The 15,887-nt window shown below is 42.2% G+C and overlaps 2 protein-coding genes across 2 annotated transcripts in view; both read right to left on the reverse strand.

The window, feature by feature from the left end:
• The window catches only part of LOC123364485 (glutamate decarboxylase 1-like), a 125,205-nt gene that overhangs the window by 90,342 nt on the left and 18,976 nt on the right, over positions 1–15,887 (reverse strand). The gene's annotated exons all lie outside the window — the stretch shown is intronic.
• MC4R (melanocortin 4 receptor) lies at positions 14,091–15,119 on the reverse strand. Its single transcript, XM_045006666.1, has one exon. It carries the CDS (start codon positions 15,084–15,086, stop codon positions 14,091–14,093), a length of 996 nt encoding a protein of 331 aa, XP_044862601.1. The 5' UTR covers positions 15,087–15,119.

Here is a 15,887-nt window from a genome sequence, read left to right on the forward strand (position 1 = left end):
GATGTGTACCCAGAAGCCTCCTACTGCAAGACAAACCCAAGAAAGAAACCAACAGGACTCCACTGGCCATCACATACAGTCCCCAGCTAAAACCCCTCCAGCGCATCATCAGGGATCTACAACCCATCCTGGACAATGATCCCACACTTTCACAGGCCTTGGGTGGCAGGCCAGTCCTCGCCCACAGACAACCTGCCAACCTGAAGCATATTCTCACCTGTAACTGCACACCGCACCATAGTAACTCTAACTCAGGAACCAATCCATGCAACAAACCTTGATGCCAACTCTGCCCACATATCTACACCAGCGACACCATCACAGGACCTAACTAGATCAGCCACACCATCACCGGTTCATTCACCTGCACGTCCACCAATGTAATATATGCCATCATATGCCAGCAATGCCCCTCTGCTATGTACATTGGCCAAACTGGACAGTCTCTAAGGAAAAGGATAAATGGACACAAATCAGATATTAGGAATGGCAATATACAAAAACCTGTAGGAGAACACTTCAACCTCCCTGGCCACACAATAGCAGATCTTAAGGTGGCCATCCTGCAGCAAAAAAACTTCAGGACCAGACTTCAAAGAGAAACTGCTGAGCTCCAGTTCATCTGCAAATTTGACACCATCAGCTCAGGATTAAACAAAGACTGTGAATGGCTTGCCAACTACAGAACCAGCTTCTCCTCCCTTGGTTTTCACTCAACTGCTAGAACAGGGCCTCATCCTCCCTGATTGAACTAACCTCGTTATCTCTAGCTTGCTTCTTGCTTGCATATATAAACCTGCCCCTGGAAATTTCCACTACTTGCATCCGAAGAAGTGGGTATTCACCCACGAAAGCTCATGCTGCAAAACGTCGGTTAGTCTATAAGGTGCCACAGGATTCTTTGCTGCTTATATCATTTATGCAGATGGACAGTAACCATAGCACTCCACATTCAGCATTCCTCTTGGCGATCCTGTGGCTGATATTCATGGGACACACAACTATATATCTCTTATGGGTCACAACACCCTTTTAAGATCAGAGGCACCCTCAGTGGTATCCCAACATGCCTAGTATAAGCAGCAGAGGTAAAAATAAGCTTAGAAAAGAGATAGTGTAGTGCATTAGTGGTTGTCCTTCCTTGTCAGGCTCGGAGGGAGGCCACTCTGCCTCACGGCTAATAGAAAAATCAGAAGGAAATAGGATTTATCAAGCACAAAGTGTCTGTGCCTAAGATTAAAGGAGTTCTAAGAGCCACCTGAACTGCAAAATATTTTAAACAGAAATCTACCCTTTGCCTTTGTTTACTGAAAATGCAGGAGACTATTGGAAGCCTTGCATAAATTTGGACCAAGAAAGAATTGTAAGTGATGGATACAGACCTTATATTCCACCTTCCCAGCATCTAGAACTAAACAAGAGTTCCTCTGTTTACAGATACACCAAATAGAGTATCCCTTCTTTCCCCTTTACATTTTTCTTCATTTGGAAATATTCGTTTTATATCCCCAACATACATTAGCCTGAAAATTGTCATATGCAAATAAGGCTCCAGTCCATTGGGATGTTGGGGATTGCTCCATCAAGCAAATACCTGCTGAAATAACTGGCAGCTCACTTTGGGCCAGAGAATCTGTCAGACTTGGACATGCAGTATTATCTGACTGACTTTTCTTTGGATGTTTTTTTCCCCATTACGTCCAACCTTTTCACGGCTGATCTTTGTAACAAACTAGACTGCGGAAGAGGATTTGAAAACTGGGACTACAAGGGGATATAGAACAAGTACAAACCAGAAAGAGAGCAAGAAAGTATATAATTAATCACTCCGATGACTACTGCCATCTTCTCCCTCCTCCTCACTAAGGGAGATTGAGCTCTATAATTCAGAAGGTAGCTCCTCATTAAGATAGTGCAGTGGAATGAAAGAATGATACAATTAAGAACAAAGTAGAATGATACAGACAATTTTCAATCTGCATTTTTTTTCATTTCTGTTTTATAATGTAGTTGAATTTATGGATGAGTACAACTGTCATTATTTTAAAGAAAACTGAGCTAAGGAAGCTTATTTAGGAAATGCAGCATTAGAGCTCAAAGCTCACCGTTAACTATGTACCTTCTGATTGTGACATGTTGTTAGTACAACGTGTAAAGAAATGAGAGTGTTTTATGCAGCATCTTATAGTACAATCTAATGCAATACAGGAAGTTTTTAGACAGCTTCCTTTTTAAGTCCATGTATGCAGTGTGAAGCGGGAAGCGTGCAAAAGGTGTGCATGTGTGCAAGGAGCCTTCCCCATCCCTTGTGAAGCCTGCATAAGAGCCAGGCAATATTACACACCCAGAACTCAGACTTCCCTGGGTGTGTCCCAAAGATGGCAGAGAGATGATAGCTCCATGGCTTTTCTCTCAACATCAGGTGGTAAGATCAGACTGCACCTTAAGAAGTGGCCTAGTAGCTGGCAATCTTCCTCTGCATGTCAGGGTGCACACTGGGGTATTTAGCCTCCTGGTGGTCTACCTGGGTTGTTACAGCTCCACACCACCAGGCTGTGACTAAGGGTATGTCTACACTAGGTCGAATTTATAGAAGTCGATTTTTTCGGAAGTGATTTTATACATTCGATTGTCCCCACTAAGCGCATTAAGTCAGTGGAGTGCGCCCACAGTACCATGGCTAGCGTTGACTTTCGAAGCGTTGCACTGTGGGTAGCTATCCCACAGTTACCTCAGTCTCCACTGCCCATTGGAATTCTGGGTTGAGCTCCCAATGCCTGATGGAACAAAAACATTGTAGCGAGTGGTTTTGGGTACATGTTATCAGTCGCTCCTCCCTCCAAGAAAGCAATTGAAGACAATCGTTTTACGCCTTTTTTTCCATGTGGGCCCCATATTGCTTTCAGCAGATGGGGCAGTAGGACTGCTAACCGTCATCATCGAACGACCGCTTCTGCTGCAGCTCTGCTCTCCTGCTCTCCTGGTGCCATGAAACCACCTCACAGGTCCTCTATATGACCGTCGTCATCCACCGCTTCCACTGCAACTCTGCTCTTGTCTCGCCATACCACGGCAAGCATGCAGCCCGCTCGGCTCAGCTAACGGACACCGCCACTGTTTTATGCTGGTGCTGCTGGCAGCAGACGGTGCAATAGGTCTGCAAAACTGGTCTTCCAACCACCACTTCCGCTGCCACTCTGCTCTCCTGCTCTTGTTGTGATCGATAGTGAATTTCTCCATGTTGGCTGTCCTGGGCTCCCACTTCTGCTGCAACTCTGCTCTCCTGCTCTCATGAATCCACCTCAGAGGTCCTCTCATTGTTCTCTATAACTATCTATTCTTGTGACATCTCTGTATAAATATCTATTCTCGTGGCATCCGTTGTCAGTCACTGCTTTCACTGCAACTCTGCTCTGCAGACGCCATACCACGGCAAGCATGGAGCCTGCTCAGATCACTGCAGCAGTTATGAGAATTGTAAACACCTTGTGCATTATCCTGCAGTATGTTCAGAGCCAGAACCTGTAAAAGCAGGCAAGGAGGTGATGGCAGTGCGGTGACGAGAGTGATGAGGACATGGACACAGACTTCTCTCAAAGTACAGGTCCTGGCAATGTGGACATCCTGGTGGCAATGGGGCAGGCTCATGCCATGGAATGCTGATTCTGGGCCCAGGAAACAAGCACAGACTGGTGGGACCACATAGTGTTGCAGGTCTGGGATGATTCCCAGTGGCTGCAAAACTTTCGCATGCATAAGGACACTTTCATGGAACTTTGTGATTTGCTTTCCTCTGCTCTGGAGCACAAGAATACCAAGATGAGAGCAGCCCTCACAGTTGAGAAGCGAGTGGCGATAGCCCTTTGGAAGCTTGCAACGCCAGACAGCTACCGGTCAGTTGGGAATCAATTTGGAGTGGGCAAATCTACTGTGGGGGCTGCTGTGATCCAAGTAGCCAATGCAATCACTGAGCCGCAGCTATCAAGGGTAGTGACTCTGGGAAATATGCAGGTCACAGTGGATAGCTTTGCTGCAATGGGATTCCCTAACTGTGATGGGGCGATAGACAGAACGCATATCTCTATCTTGGGACCGGACCACCTTGGCAGCCAGTACGTAAACTGAAAGGGGTACATTTCAATGGTGCTGCAAGCACTGGTGGATCACAAGGGATGTTTCACCAACATCAATGTGGCCAGGAAAGGTACGTGACGCTCTCATTTTCAGGAACTCTGGTCTGTCTGAACAGCTGCAGCAAGGGACTTACTTTCCAGATCAGAGAATAAACGTTGGGGATGTTGACATGCCTATAGTTATCCTTGGGGAACCAGCCTACCCCTTAATGCCATGGCTCACGAAGCCATACGCAGGCACCCTGGACAGTAGTCAGGAGCTGTTCAGCTATAAACTGAGCAAGTGCAAAATGGTGGTAGAATGAGCATTTGGATGTTAAAAGTGCACTGGCGCAGTTTACTGACTCAGTTAGACCTCAGCAAAACCAATATCCCCATTGTTATTACTGCTTGCTGTGTGCTCCACAATCTCTGTGAGAGTAAGGGGGAGACATTTATGGTGGGGTAGGCAGTTGAGGCAAATCACCTGGTCGCTGATTACGTGCAGCCAGACACCAGGGTAATTAGAAGAGCACAGCAGGGTGCGCTGTGCATCAGAGAAGCTTTGAAAACCAGTTTCATGACTGGTCAGGCTACGGTGTGAAAATTCTGTTTGTTTCTCCTTGATGAAAACCCGCCCCCTTGGCTCACTCTACTTCCCTGTAACCCAACCGACCTCCCACCTTCGATCACTACTTGCAGAGGCAATAAAGTCATTGTTGTTTCAAATTCATGCATTCTTTATTAATTTGTCACACAAATAGGGAGATAACTGCCAAGGTAGCCTGGGAGTGGTAGGGGAGGAGGGAAGGACAAGGCCACACTGCACTTCAAAACTTATTGAATGCCAGATTTCTGTTGCTTGGGTGGGGTGGAGTGGTTGGGTGGCTGGAGCCCCCCACCCCCCTCACTGCGTTCTTGGGCGTCTGGGTGAGGAGGCTATGGAACTTGGGGAGGAGGATGGTTGGTTACTGCAGCAGCGGTCTGTGATCCTGCAGCCTTTCCTGCACCTCAACAATACGCCGGAGAATATCAGTTTGATCATTCAGTAGCCTAAGCATTGCTTCCTGCCTCCTTTCATCACACTGACGCCACCAATCATCTTAATCCTGCCATCTCTCCTCTTGCTCCTGCCACCTGTCCTCATGTTCATTTTGTGCTTTCCTGGACAGTGTCTGCCTCCAGGCATTCTGCTGGGCTCTTTCGGTGAGGGAGGACTGCATGAGCTCAGAGAACATTTCATTGTGAGTGCATTTTTTTTGCCTTCTTATCTGCACTAGCCTCTGGGACGGAGATGATAGGGGGAGCAGTGAAACATTTGCAGCTGTGGGAGGACAAAAAAGGGAGAGTAGTATTTAAAAAGACACACTTTAGAGAATAATGGGTAGACTCTTTCACAGTGAACCAAGCTGTTAAAATTACATAGCACATGTGCTTTCGGTACAAGGTTGCATTTTGCTTCTTATATTGAGGGCCTGCCGGTTTGGTGTGAGAAATCACACACGCAGGGCCAGGCAACAGAATTTGGCTTACAGGCAGCCATGGTAAGCCACCGTGTTTTGGCTTCTTTAACCTTCATATGGGAATGAATGTCCCCTTAATAAAATTCCCCTATTTCAACCAGGTGACCATGAATGATATCACTCTCCTGAGGATAACACAGAGAGATAAAGAATAGATGTTGCTTGAATGCATTCCAGTAGCTGTACTGGCTGCAAATGCATCCCAAGTCTTCAGGGAAAATTAATTATTAAACAGGGTGAAATCCTGGCCTTTACTGAAGTCAATGGGAGTTTTGCCATTGCATTTAGTGAGGTCAGGGTTTCACCCCAGATAAATATCCTGAAATACAGTAGGGTATTTAATACCTGCCATCAGAGGCAGGTTTTCTGATTTTAAAGACCCTCTGGAAAACAGAGGACCCCACAGAATTCCTGCCTTTGACTCATGTACCTGGCAAGAGCAGATCATGACTAGTGGCCCAGATGCTTTCCCCTTTACATAGTACAAAGAGGAGAGGATATTGCATCAGAAGTGACTTAAATTCTGCATGTGAAGGGCAGGGGCGGCTCTAGGATTTCCGCCGCCCCAAGCAGGGTGGCACGCCACGGGGGGCGCTCTAGTGGTCGCCGGTCCCGCGGCTCCAGTGGACCTCCCGCAGACGTGCCTGTGGAGGGTCCGCTGGCCCCGCGGCTCCAGTGAACCCGCTCCACCGGAGCCGCGGGACCAGCGGCCCCTCCACAGGCACATCTGCGGGAGATCTACCGGAGCCGCGGTCCCAGCGGACCTTCTGCAGGCATGCCTGCGGGAGGTCCGCCGGAGCCGCCTGCCGCCCTCCCGCGGGACGCCGCCCCAAGCGCGCGCTTGGCGCGCTGGGGTCTGGAGCCGGCCCTGGTGAAGGGGTTCACTAGCTCTTTGGCATGGAGATAGCTGTTATTAAATACTAGTGGCTTTGTGTAAAGTGGGAGGGGAGGGATTTGTGTATTTTATTCATAATGAGCATTAACTTTAATATCAAGGCACTGAAAGGAAAATGCCCCTGGGACCAGCCACTCCAGATTCCTGATTAGGACTTTAGGATAACTGCCAAAGATGGTGCTGCTAAACTTGCATCCAAGGTTTTATACTGAACCCAGTGCACATTGTGACAGGACTTTCGGAGTTTAATCTAGGCTGTACAGCTATACAGGTAAATACAATGGGTGTGGTTACATACCTCACTATTGCATTTCAATTCTTTGATGCAAGGCACCTGGGCCCAAGTTTTTTAAGGTATTTAGGTGCCTTATGGGACATAACATCTATATGCACAAACAGTTAAATGCATAGCCAATTAATTGCTCATCTATTGCTTCATAAAGCTTTCAAGCTCTACTGGCCCAGGCAGCAGATCTGGTAAAGAATGATTACCTCCACATTGTCAATGTATTTTTGTTTTCTTCTCTGCGCTCCTCTTTTTTGTCCCTTAAAAATATCTTGTTTTAGTGTAACTCATGACAGGCTGGACTGAAGATGATCACTTTGATAAAGTGATGATCATTGGGTCTTTATGCCACATTTAGCCTTCAATTTAAAAAGAACCTTCACACTCTTCAAAAAGAATATGTGTTGACCTCCACATGATCAGCCTAAAAGAAATCACAGGAGGCTGCATTTATACACAGTACCAGAGAGCAGAGAATACTACACAATGTGTCCATTTGTATACCCTTTACCTATTTCTGCAGGTCAAAAACAATTATTTTTGTGCTCAATCGTCTAAACAGGATGTTTTTATGCTCAATTGATACTGGTTCTCAATAACCTGGTATTTTGCTTGTCTACCTTGTTATTACTTTTAAAAAGAATAATAAACTAGTCATATTTTTAAATCCTAGGACATAAAATGGAAAAGATGATAGTGCAGTGCTAGGGTTGTCACATCAAGTACTCAAAATTTAAAAAAAATCCAAAAAAATGTGTTTGCTCCAAGAATATTAACTCCTCCACATTGCACAGAGGTAGTATATTCTCTTCCTTTCCCTTTTGTCAGATATTAAATCTCTATGTATTATTCTTTATTATTAATAGATAGCATAAAATATACACGATTTACAAGGGGTACCTGTTATCATTATCAGAACAACCTTAACTCTGACCATTGTGCACCATGGGGAGTTGTACCCATGTAAGTAACAGGACAGTTTGTCCCCAAGAGAAGGATTTAGAACATTAGAAATGCTAGTGCACAACCAGTCTTAGCTAAATCCCAGGATTTTGGGGGGAAAGGAGGGGTTGATTTTAAATAAATTCACCTTTGGGCAAAGACCAAATATTTCAGCCCAAAAGGTAAACTCTCCTGAGAGTTCCCTTATTAGGGAGTTAAAATTGTTTTGAAACCTTAAGTATCACAGGTGCTATCAGTGACTACTATAGTATATAAAGCAAAAAACCTCATGGACTGAATTCTTCTACACAAAATTTGAGGACAAAGGAGCGAGCCTCAAATTACAGACTTCTTCAAAAAAGAGTTATTTTAACAAGAGTCATTTCAGAGAAGCACAATTAATTTAAAGGCTATGTAGCTATTTATAGCATATTCAATTAGCTCATTACTGCTGCTGCATGTTTACTAATACCACATCATTAACTTTCTCCTTCTAGTTGATAGCCTGCTCCTGTTTAATGAGTCTTCTTGGGCAACACTCCACATCAATTGAACTGAAGGAGTCTAAATCATGCTGATTTTTAAAAAAAAAATATTTGCTTCAGAGGAATTATAAATGGAATTGATGAAAAATGATACAAAGCTATACATTTTTCCTTCATTTAACTGAATGGGAAGGATGACCAGCAGCAAGCCCCTCCAGGCACTGTGATCACTCAGCACAACCGCATGTGGATCCCCACGCCCAGCTGGATTGTGCAAATGCTCCCAGAGCCACTCTTGAATCACCCAGAGAAAGGCACCAGCCGAATCCTCTCAGTTCCCAACACTGTATCCCAGGAATATACTATCTAGCACTGCTCAAGATGGGCAGTGCAGATTTATTAATTGGTTCACCACTTCAGCAATGGAAAGTGGACATACACCAACTTTTGTCAAACCTGAGCAGTTTGCCCCACACTTCATACAAACTCACTGGTAAAGATAAACAATTAAACAAATTTATTGACTATAAAAGGGGTAGATTTTAACTGATATTAAGTGATAGGCAAAAAGTCAGAGTCAGTTACCAAAAGAAATACAATATAAGCATGCAATCTAAACTCTCAACCCTATTTGACTGGGCAGCAACTAGATTAGGCAGTTTCTCACCCCAGTGGATATTGCAGTCTTTAATATACAGGTTTGTTCCTTAAACCTGGGCCAATCTCCTGTTCCTGGAGTCTTGTCTTCTTCTCAGTGTCTTGATTGCATGCAGCATAGGTGGGGGCAGGAGAAGGGCCAAGTATGTGTCCACTCTGCCTGTTTTATACCCTCAGTCCATGTGCTTGTAGAACACAAGTCCAGGCATGTCTAGAGGCATTGCTGAGTCACTCAGCAAGGTTGAGCAATTCCCCTGGTGTGGCCTAATGCAAATGAGTCATTGCATTGTAGCTCCCTTGCTGGACAATGGCTGTTGAAGGATTGTTTCACACCCTGCCCGGGCGTTAGTTACTTTCCTTGCTGTTGCCTTTGGGGAGCTAATATCTGTCTGATTCCCCCAATTTACAGCATGTTTTAGTGAAAACCATATGACACAATTATCATAACTTCATATGCATTAATGATATACATATATGGATCGAGAAATGACTTTCTGAAGATCATAACCTTTCCCCTGATAACTTACAAGGCATGCTCTATATGTAAGATCATGATTATATGAAAATGAGGAATATGGGGGTTACACTATGCTCCCCCAAGGTATAGAATGTCACAGAGTACGGATGGAGTGAGCAGAGGGTGGGGCTTCCGGGAAGTAGCAGGACAAGGGCGGAGTCTCAGGAAGGGGCGGGGCAAGGGAGTTTGTTTTTGTGCAATTACAAAATTGGCAACCCTAGCAGGTAGCCAGTCCCAGTCCCATGGTATAGGAGCGGACTCTATGACTGACAGTGGGGCAGTCTTACTCTGCAACCTCCCACCATGGGTCCCACCCCCTGGGGGCAGGTTCCACCCCACCATCACACTCTCTGGGGGCAGGACCTGACTCCTCTCAGGACCTCCCACATCCCAGGGGCAGGATATTCCCCCCTCCCAACCATCACACCCTGTGGGGGAGCACCCAACCTCCCCCCACCTCTGTATCAGAGCCCCCAGCCCATCAAAATGTTCCAGTGGATTTTGTGGACCTCTAATACCTTAAAGTTGCCCAGCCCTGGTCTAGTAAATAGGGCAAGGGACTGGAACTCTTTTCTGGAAATTATGACAATATTGTTGACGAAAAAATCTGTGGAGGTAACCAATACATTATGAAAATTATCTCCTTATTTAATATTATCCTAAACCATACACTATAAGATAGAATGTTTTCTCTGAATGTTAAATGAGTAGTTCAGAAAATAATTTACAAAGTGCCAGGCATGATTTCCCAAGCACAAATTAGTGGGCTGAAAATATCAGCAAACTTTTCAGTGTAATTCAGTACACCTAACATTTGTAGATACGTGCAATGTCTTGTAGATGATGAAAAGTCCTTTGACAGAATCAAATAGAATTCCACGTTTTTTGAGAGGATTTTTTTTTAGTTTAACTTATTTTTTCATCTTTAATCCTCTTTAGAATCTGTAAAAGTGATTTGTTTTCTTCAGGCCCCCAACACAGTGTACCAGACAAAGGTATCTTATTTCCACCTTTTTTTTTCTTCTTATAAAGGGAAATGATTAATGTTAATGCAGGGGGCGCCATTAAAATCTCACTATTTGCCACTCTGCATTATACCATTGTCTTTTACCGTAAGTACAGGACGATACCAAGGTCTAGGCCACAATTCTGCAAGACACTGAGTATTGAAAGATTGGGTCCAATCCTGAGGGGTGCCAAGAAGCCTCAACAACAACTGAATTATCAGCCTCTTATTGTAGGTTCCTGGCTGAGCAAGTGTTGAGCTTTTATTGACACCCACTGTAATTAGGGTATAATCTGAGAGACTGATCCTGCACAAACTTATACACGTGCTTAACTTTACTGCCATGAGTAGTCACAGAGAAATCAATGGGACTCCACATAGTAGTAAATTTAAGCATGTGTATAAGTGTTCGCAGGATCAGGGCATAAATTGTAGAGGCTAAAATTCCCCTTCATGCTGAAAATTTAATGTTTTAATTCATTATCTTCCTTCCGCATTTTCTGAGCTTTCAAGGGATAAAAACAAGGAGAAATCTGAAATCTTGCACCTCAACCAATATTGAATGGGTTGATATTATTAAGACACTGTCCATAACCTTCCTGAACCATCTTACTGAATGTCTCAAATAGACAAATATCAGTAGCTGTCAGCACATAAATGATTGTAAACTTACTTGTCCAAAATACTGAGATCCCCAAAGTCATACATTGACTAGATGCCCCTATACATGCCCCACCACCCACTAAACTTTCAGAAGTAGCTCGTGATTTTGATGCCTCCTTTTTTGGATGCCCATCTTGACAAATCTTAAAGAGGCTTGATCTTCAGAAAGTGCTGAGTAGAGCTCATTGAAAAATATTCATCTAAACAATTTTCCTTTCGAAAAACACTGCTTCAACTAAATTGACATTTTTCATGAAGTTGTATTGATTTTAACAAAAAAATTAGGGAAAACAGGTTGAAAATGTAAACACATCCTATTCAACATTTTTAGAATGGAAAGTTTTGATTTTTCTTCTAGAAACAACTTTTCATTTTGAAATTTATGTGTGCGTGTGTGTGTAGTATATATATACACAGACACACAGGTCAAAATTAAACGAAAAAAACATTTTGATTAATCTGAAAAGAATTTTTTTAGATTTAATTTAATGAAAAAAATTAAATTGTGTCTGTTCATCCCTGATCAAGACTAAAAAAACCCTGAATACTCTTTTTTTTTCCCTGTGGGATGGAAAATCCATTTCTGACCATTTCTAGAGTTGAACACCCACTTTCTGAAATTTAACCCCTTTTAAAACATCTAAAGTCAGGCAACCAAAAAGTGAGTCATTTTAAAATATTTAGGCCTGTCAAACTCACCCTGAACTTTGAGCTAATCCGCAGAGAGAGAGGAAGCTGGATTTTTAGGTACTTTTAAAAACATTCTTTGTTATGGTGTTGCAGAGTTTTATAACCTTTGCAAAATAAAATAACTTGGAAAAATTGCACATAAAAGTCACTATACCTCTATAAACTAATGGCACTCTACTTACAAAATCTGTGTTTAAATATTAATTGCTTTAATCCAGAGGGAAATAATATTGTGAAAAAGCACTTTGGGGGCAAATATTCGTGTAGCTTTGACATTTTTGTTGTGAAAATAGAATTTTCTTGATGAAATAATTGCTTTCCCCTTGTGGAATCTGCATCTTTTTCACGGAAAGGTTAAGATAAGAAAATGCTTTCACATGGCTCCACAGCATGAAATAAATTTAAAAAAATGTAATGTGTCTTTAAACATCAATTTAATCTAATTTGGGTACAAAAATATTAACAAGCTTTAATCACAAACATATATTTATTGCCTGGTGTCATTGCAGAGAAGAGTTAAGGTTGCTTGGGTGCACTAATTGTGCATTTTCATACTTGAGCATGTTTGTATTTATTTTAAGGTTTCCCTTAACTTTGAATTCCTTGGGTTTATAGTGTTTGTTTTTGGAACAGAGAGACAAAATGATTAGACACAGGTCACTGGCTGCACTGGAAGTAGAACCAGGGTTTCCAGACTCACAAGCCATTGTCCCTTCCATTTTACTACACGGTCTCCCCAAGCAATGTCCAAAGGACAGTCTAGTCTAGCTCAGTGGCATACGAGGAATGAATTAATCATCTCAGTCCATGTCCTAGCTGACAGGTGATTTTATTAAAAAAGAAAGTACTATAAACAATATTCTACAATAATGGTGTGAACCACTACATCTTACATAGCAGTACTGCAGAATTTGGAGCAATTACTGTTGAATGCTGTGGTATTATTTGTATACTAAAAGGTGCCTGCACTCAACTTACACCACAAGTGACACCCATATTGGTAGTCTTGTTAGAGAGGGTAAGGACAGAAAATATTCAGAGACTGAAGTTGCCTTTTAACCCTCGAGATAGATCCCCTGGTACCAAGGTAAGTCTATGTATAGAAGCTTGTGCTGTCAATGCTCATATTTAGGCTTGGAAGGATTAGACTTTTATTGGTAAATGTCAATAAATGTTGATTTTACCATAAACACTCAAACCAATGAAAAAATATCTCCAATAATAATCAAACTTTACAGAGAGGCAAAGTAAGAAAAATGCTGCTTGAGAACTTAGAGTTTGATTTAAGGCTTTTTACTGGATATATTTTGACATGTGATATTGACAATTTGTGTTTTAGTGATTATAAAATTTTAAGTTTTTGAATCTCAACATGTATTGTTACGAAATAATTATTGTCTGACTGTCATAATTTCCCACAACTGTGAAAATTTAAATTGATAAAAATAGGAAACAATGCTTAAAAATAAACATTGATATTATCCACCAAAATTATTTAAAAAAATCAAAAATTCTGTCAACCCTATCCATATTACATCTGTTCTGTGGATAAACAAGTGGTTTAAGTCTGGCAACTTTATCCAGCACTAAATGTCACTCTAGGAAAGTATTTCCACTTGCTGAGCTGAACCTCAGTCATACAGCAATCACTATCTTGTAAAACATTATATATCTAGCTATCACCTTGTGTGACCAGGGTGTAAAAATCTTATTAATTTTTGACAGTACATGCATCAGTGGAAAGGAGCTTTATTCAATTATTTTGAATCCTTATGATGAAGCTAATTATTGAACTGAGTTAACTCAATGAAACATGTCAATTTAAAATATATAATTCAATACACCATTACACAAATAAAATATAAAGCACTCGTCATTAGCCTAACTACATTTTAAATTTTCATGTGATGTGTGTATAATTTAATACATGGATGAAAGTAACTAACTGCCTTTGGTTTTTAGGTTAACAGAATTAGGATAAGTGTGGAGAGTAATATATATGTATTTTAAGCAAGGCAATTAACTTATTTCCCAACATCTAGGACCTACAGATGATCATGTTTATTAGTATTTCACAATCCAGAAAGATTACATTTTTCTTTTACTTACAGACTGGTGAGGTTTTTTCCCCACACAGTTAAATAATCACAGCTGTAGTTTGCACAGGCACTACACAGAGATATACATTGTACATGAATGAGACTTATAACTGCAGGAGAGAGAGATTCATTATTAAAGACGTAGCCCAGGTTCTGTTGAGAAAAGTACTAGAAGGTTTAGAGGTCTGTGGGCACAGTAGTTTCTCTGTTTCCATTTAATATTTGTTAGACAAGTCACAAAGCCCTCGAAGGCAACAGCAGCAAATGATGTCCTTGAAGGTTTTCCTGAGCTCTTGACTCCGGAATGCATAGATAAGGGGATCAATGATGGAATTGCACATGATGAGAATGAGGTACAAGTTAAAGTGGGACATGAAACACACACAATATGGGTTGTGGGGGCAGGAGATGTAGAAAATCAAGTGGAGGAAAAATGGGGCCCAGCACACAACAAAAACCCCTATCAAGATGGTCAAAGTGATGGCCCCCTTCATGTTGGCACCTTGACGAATGGTGCCCGTCCCTGGAAGAACTGCAATCTTTTTGATATGCAGTCGGGCCAGCATGAACATGTGGACATAGAGGGAGGCCATGAGAACTAGCATGGTGAAGAACATGCTGATAAGACAGATGATGACAACGCTGCTGTCTGAGTAAATGATGAACAAAATGCCTGAAACCGTGCAAGCAGCCCAGATGCATGTTATGATGATCCCTACACGCTTCACTGTCATAATGTTATGGTACTGGAGAGCATAAAAGATCGTAAAATACCTGTCCACAGCTATTGAAAGCAGGCTGCAAATGGATGCAAGCAAGGAACTGCAAATCACCGAGTCAATGACATTGTCAATGTTTACGGTGAAACTTTGTGCACCAGTGTCTGTATTGTTTAACAGAGTGATTACAATGGTTTCTGATCCATTTGACAGACTCACTAGCATATCAGCCACTGCCAGACTACAGATGAAAAAGTACATTGGTGAATGCAGATTCTTGTTCTTGGCTATTGCCACAATGACCAAAATGTTCTCCAATAAACTTATGAAGCCCAGAGTCACAAACACTTCCGGGGCTACAAAAAGTTGCTCATAGCACCCCCCAGAGGAGTAACCTTTTCCACTTGACTCATTGGCACCACCATGCAATCCATAGCTGTGGTTCCAGAAGCGCAGAGGCTGGTGCATGCCATGGTGGTGTGTGATGTTCATCTTATGAAGCGCCGATCCAATGCCAAGTGGTATTTTTCCAGTTTGCTGCCTTTTAAATATCAAGTTTCTTTTTAGTTTCCTTGTAGTCCTGAGACTTTTCACTTGCAAAGTTAGCACAAAAGCCTCCAAGGGAGAAAGCAGTTAAAACTCTAGCATGATATCAAACAGCAGGATTTCAGACTCTGAAATGCTGGTTTTGTCTCTTACAGATGCAGTTTCTAATAATCACCACCTTTAGCATGGTTATCAAGTTCCATGATATTCAATCTACAGCTGTTTTGGTTCCCCCCCCAACATAGCTTATATATACTGATGCATTCAGGTATTTTCTGGTCTTCCATTAGGAGAGGTAAATGTAAAATACTCAAGTGACTGCTGCTGAGTGGAAACCAATTTCAAACCGCAAGCACCACTCTGCCAGGCAGTGTACGCTTGCTGCCTGTTTTATGGTGTGTAGAGGGTGAAAAAGTATTCAGAGGCATGCTCCTCCTCTGATTTGCCTTCAGCCAATAAGGCTAAGGAACAGTGAAAGTCTAGGAGATGCTGATTACATTTCAGAACTGCACATCACATAGCAAAACAGTTTCAGCTGCAGCACAGCTCCCTACAGTTACAGGAAATTAGATTTTGTTTTGCTTCCTTATCTTTTCAGAATAGTTTTATTCCCCTCACACCCCTCCACAATGGATTTTCTGTATCATCACCACCACCACTTCTTACAACTACAGCTGCTTTAAGAGTCTTAAAAAAATCCTTAAATCACTCAGATGCCTTGGATTATATTCTTTTATTGTTAGCGGT

This window comes from Mauremys mutica, chromosome 2 (assembly GCF_020497125.1).
Source record: "Mauremys mutica isolate MM-2020 ecotype Southern chromosome 2, ASM2049712v1, whole genome shotgun sequence".
NCBI lineage: Eukaryota > Metazoa > Chordata > Testudines > Geoemydidae > Mauremys > Mauremys mutica.

Excerpts from the sequence above, each read along its gene's own strand:
- MC4R (XM_045006666.1), bottom strand. The coding sequence starts at position 15,086 with ATGAACATCACACACCACCATGGCATGCACCAGCCTCTGCGCTTCTGG.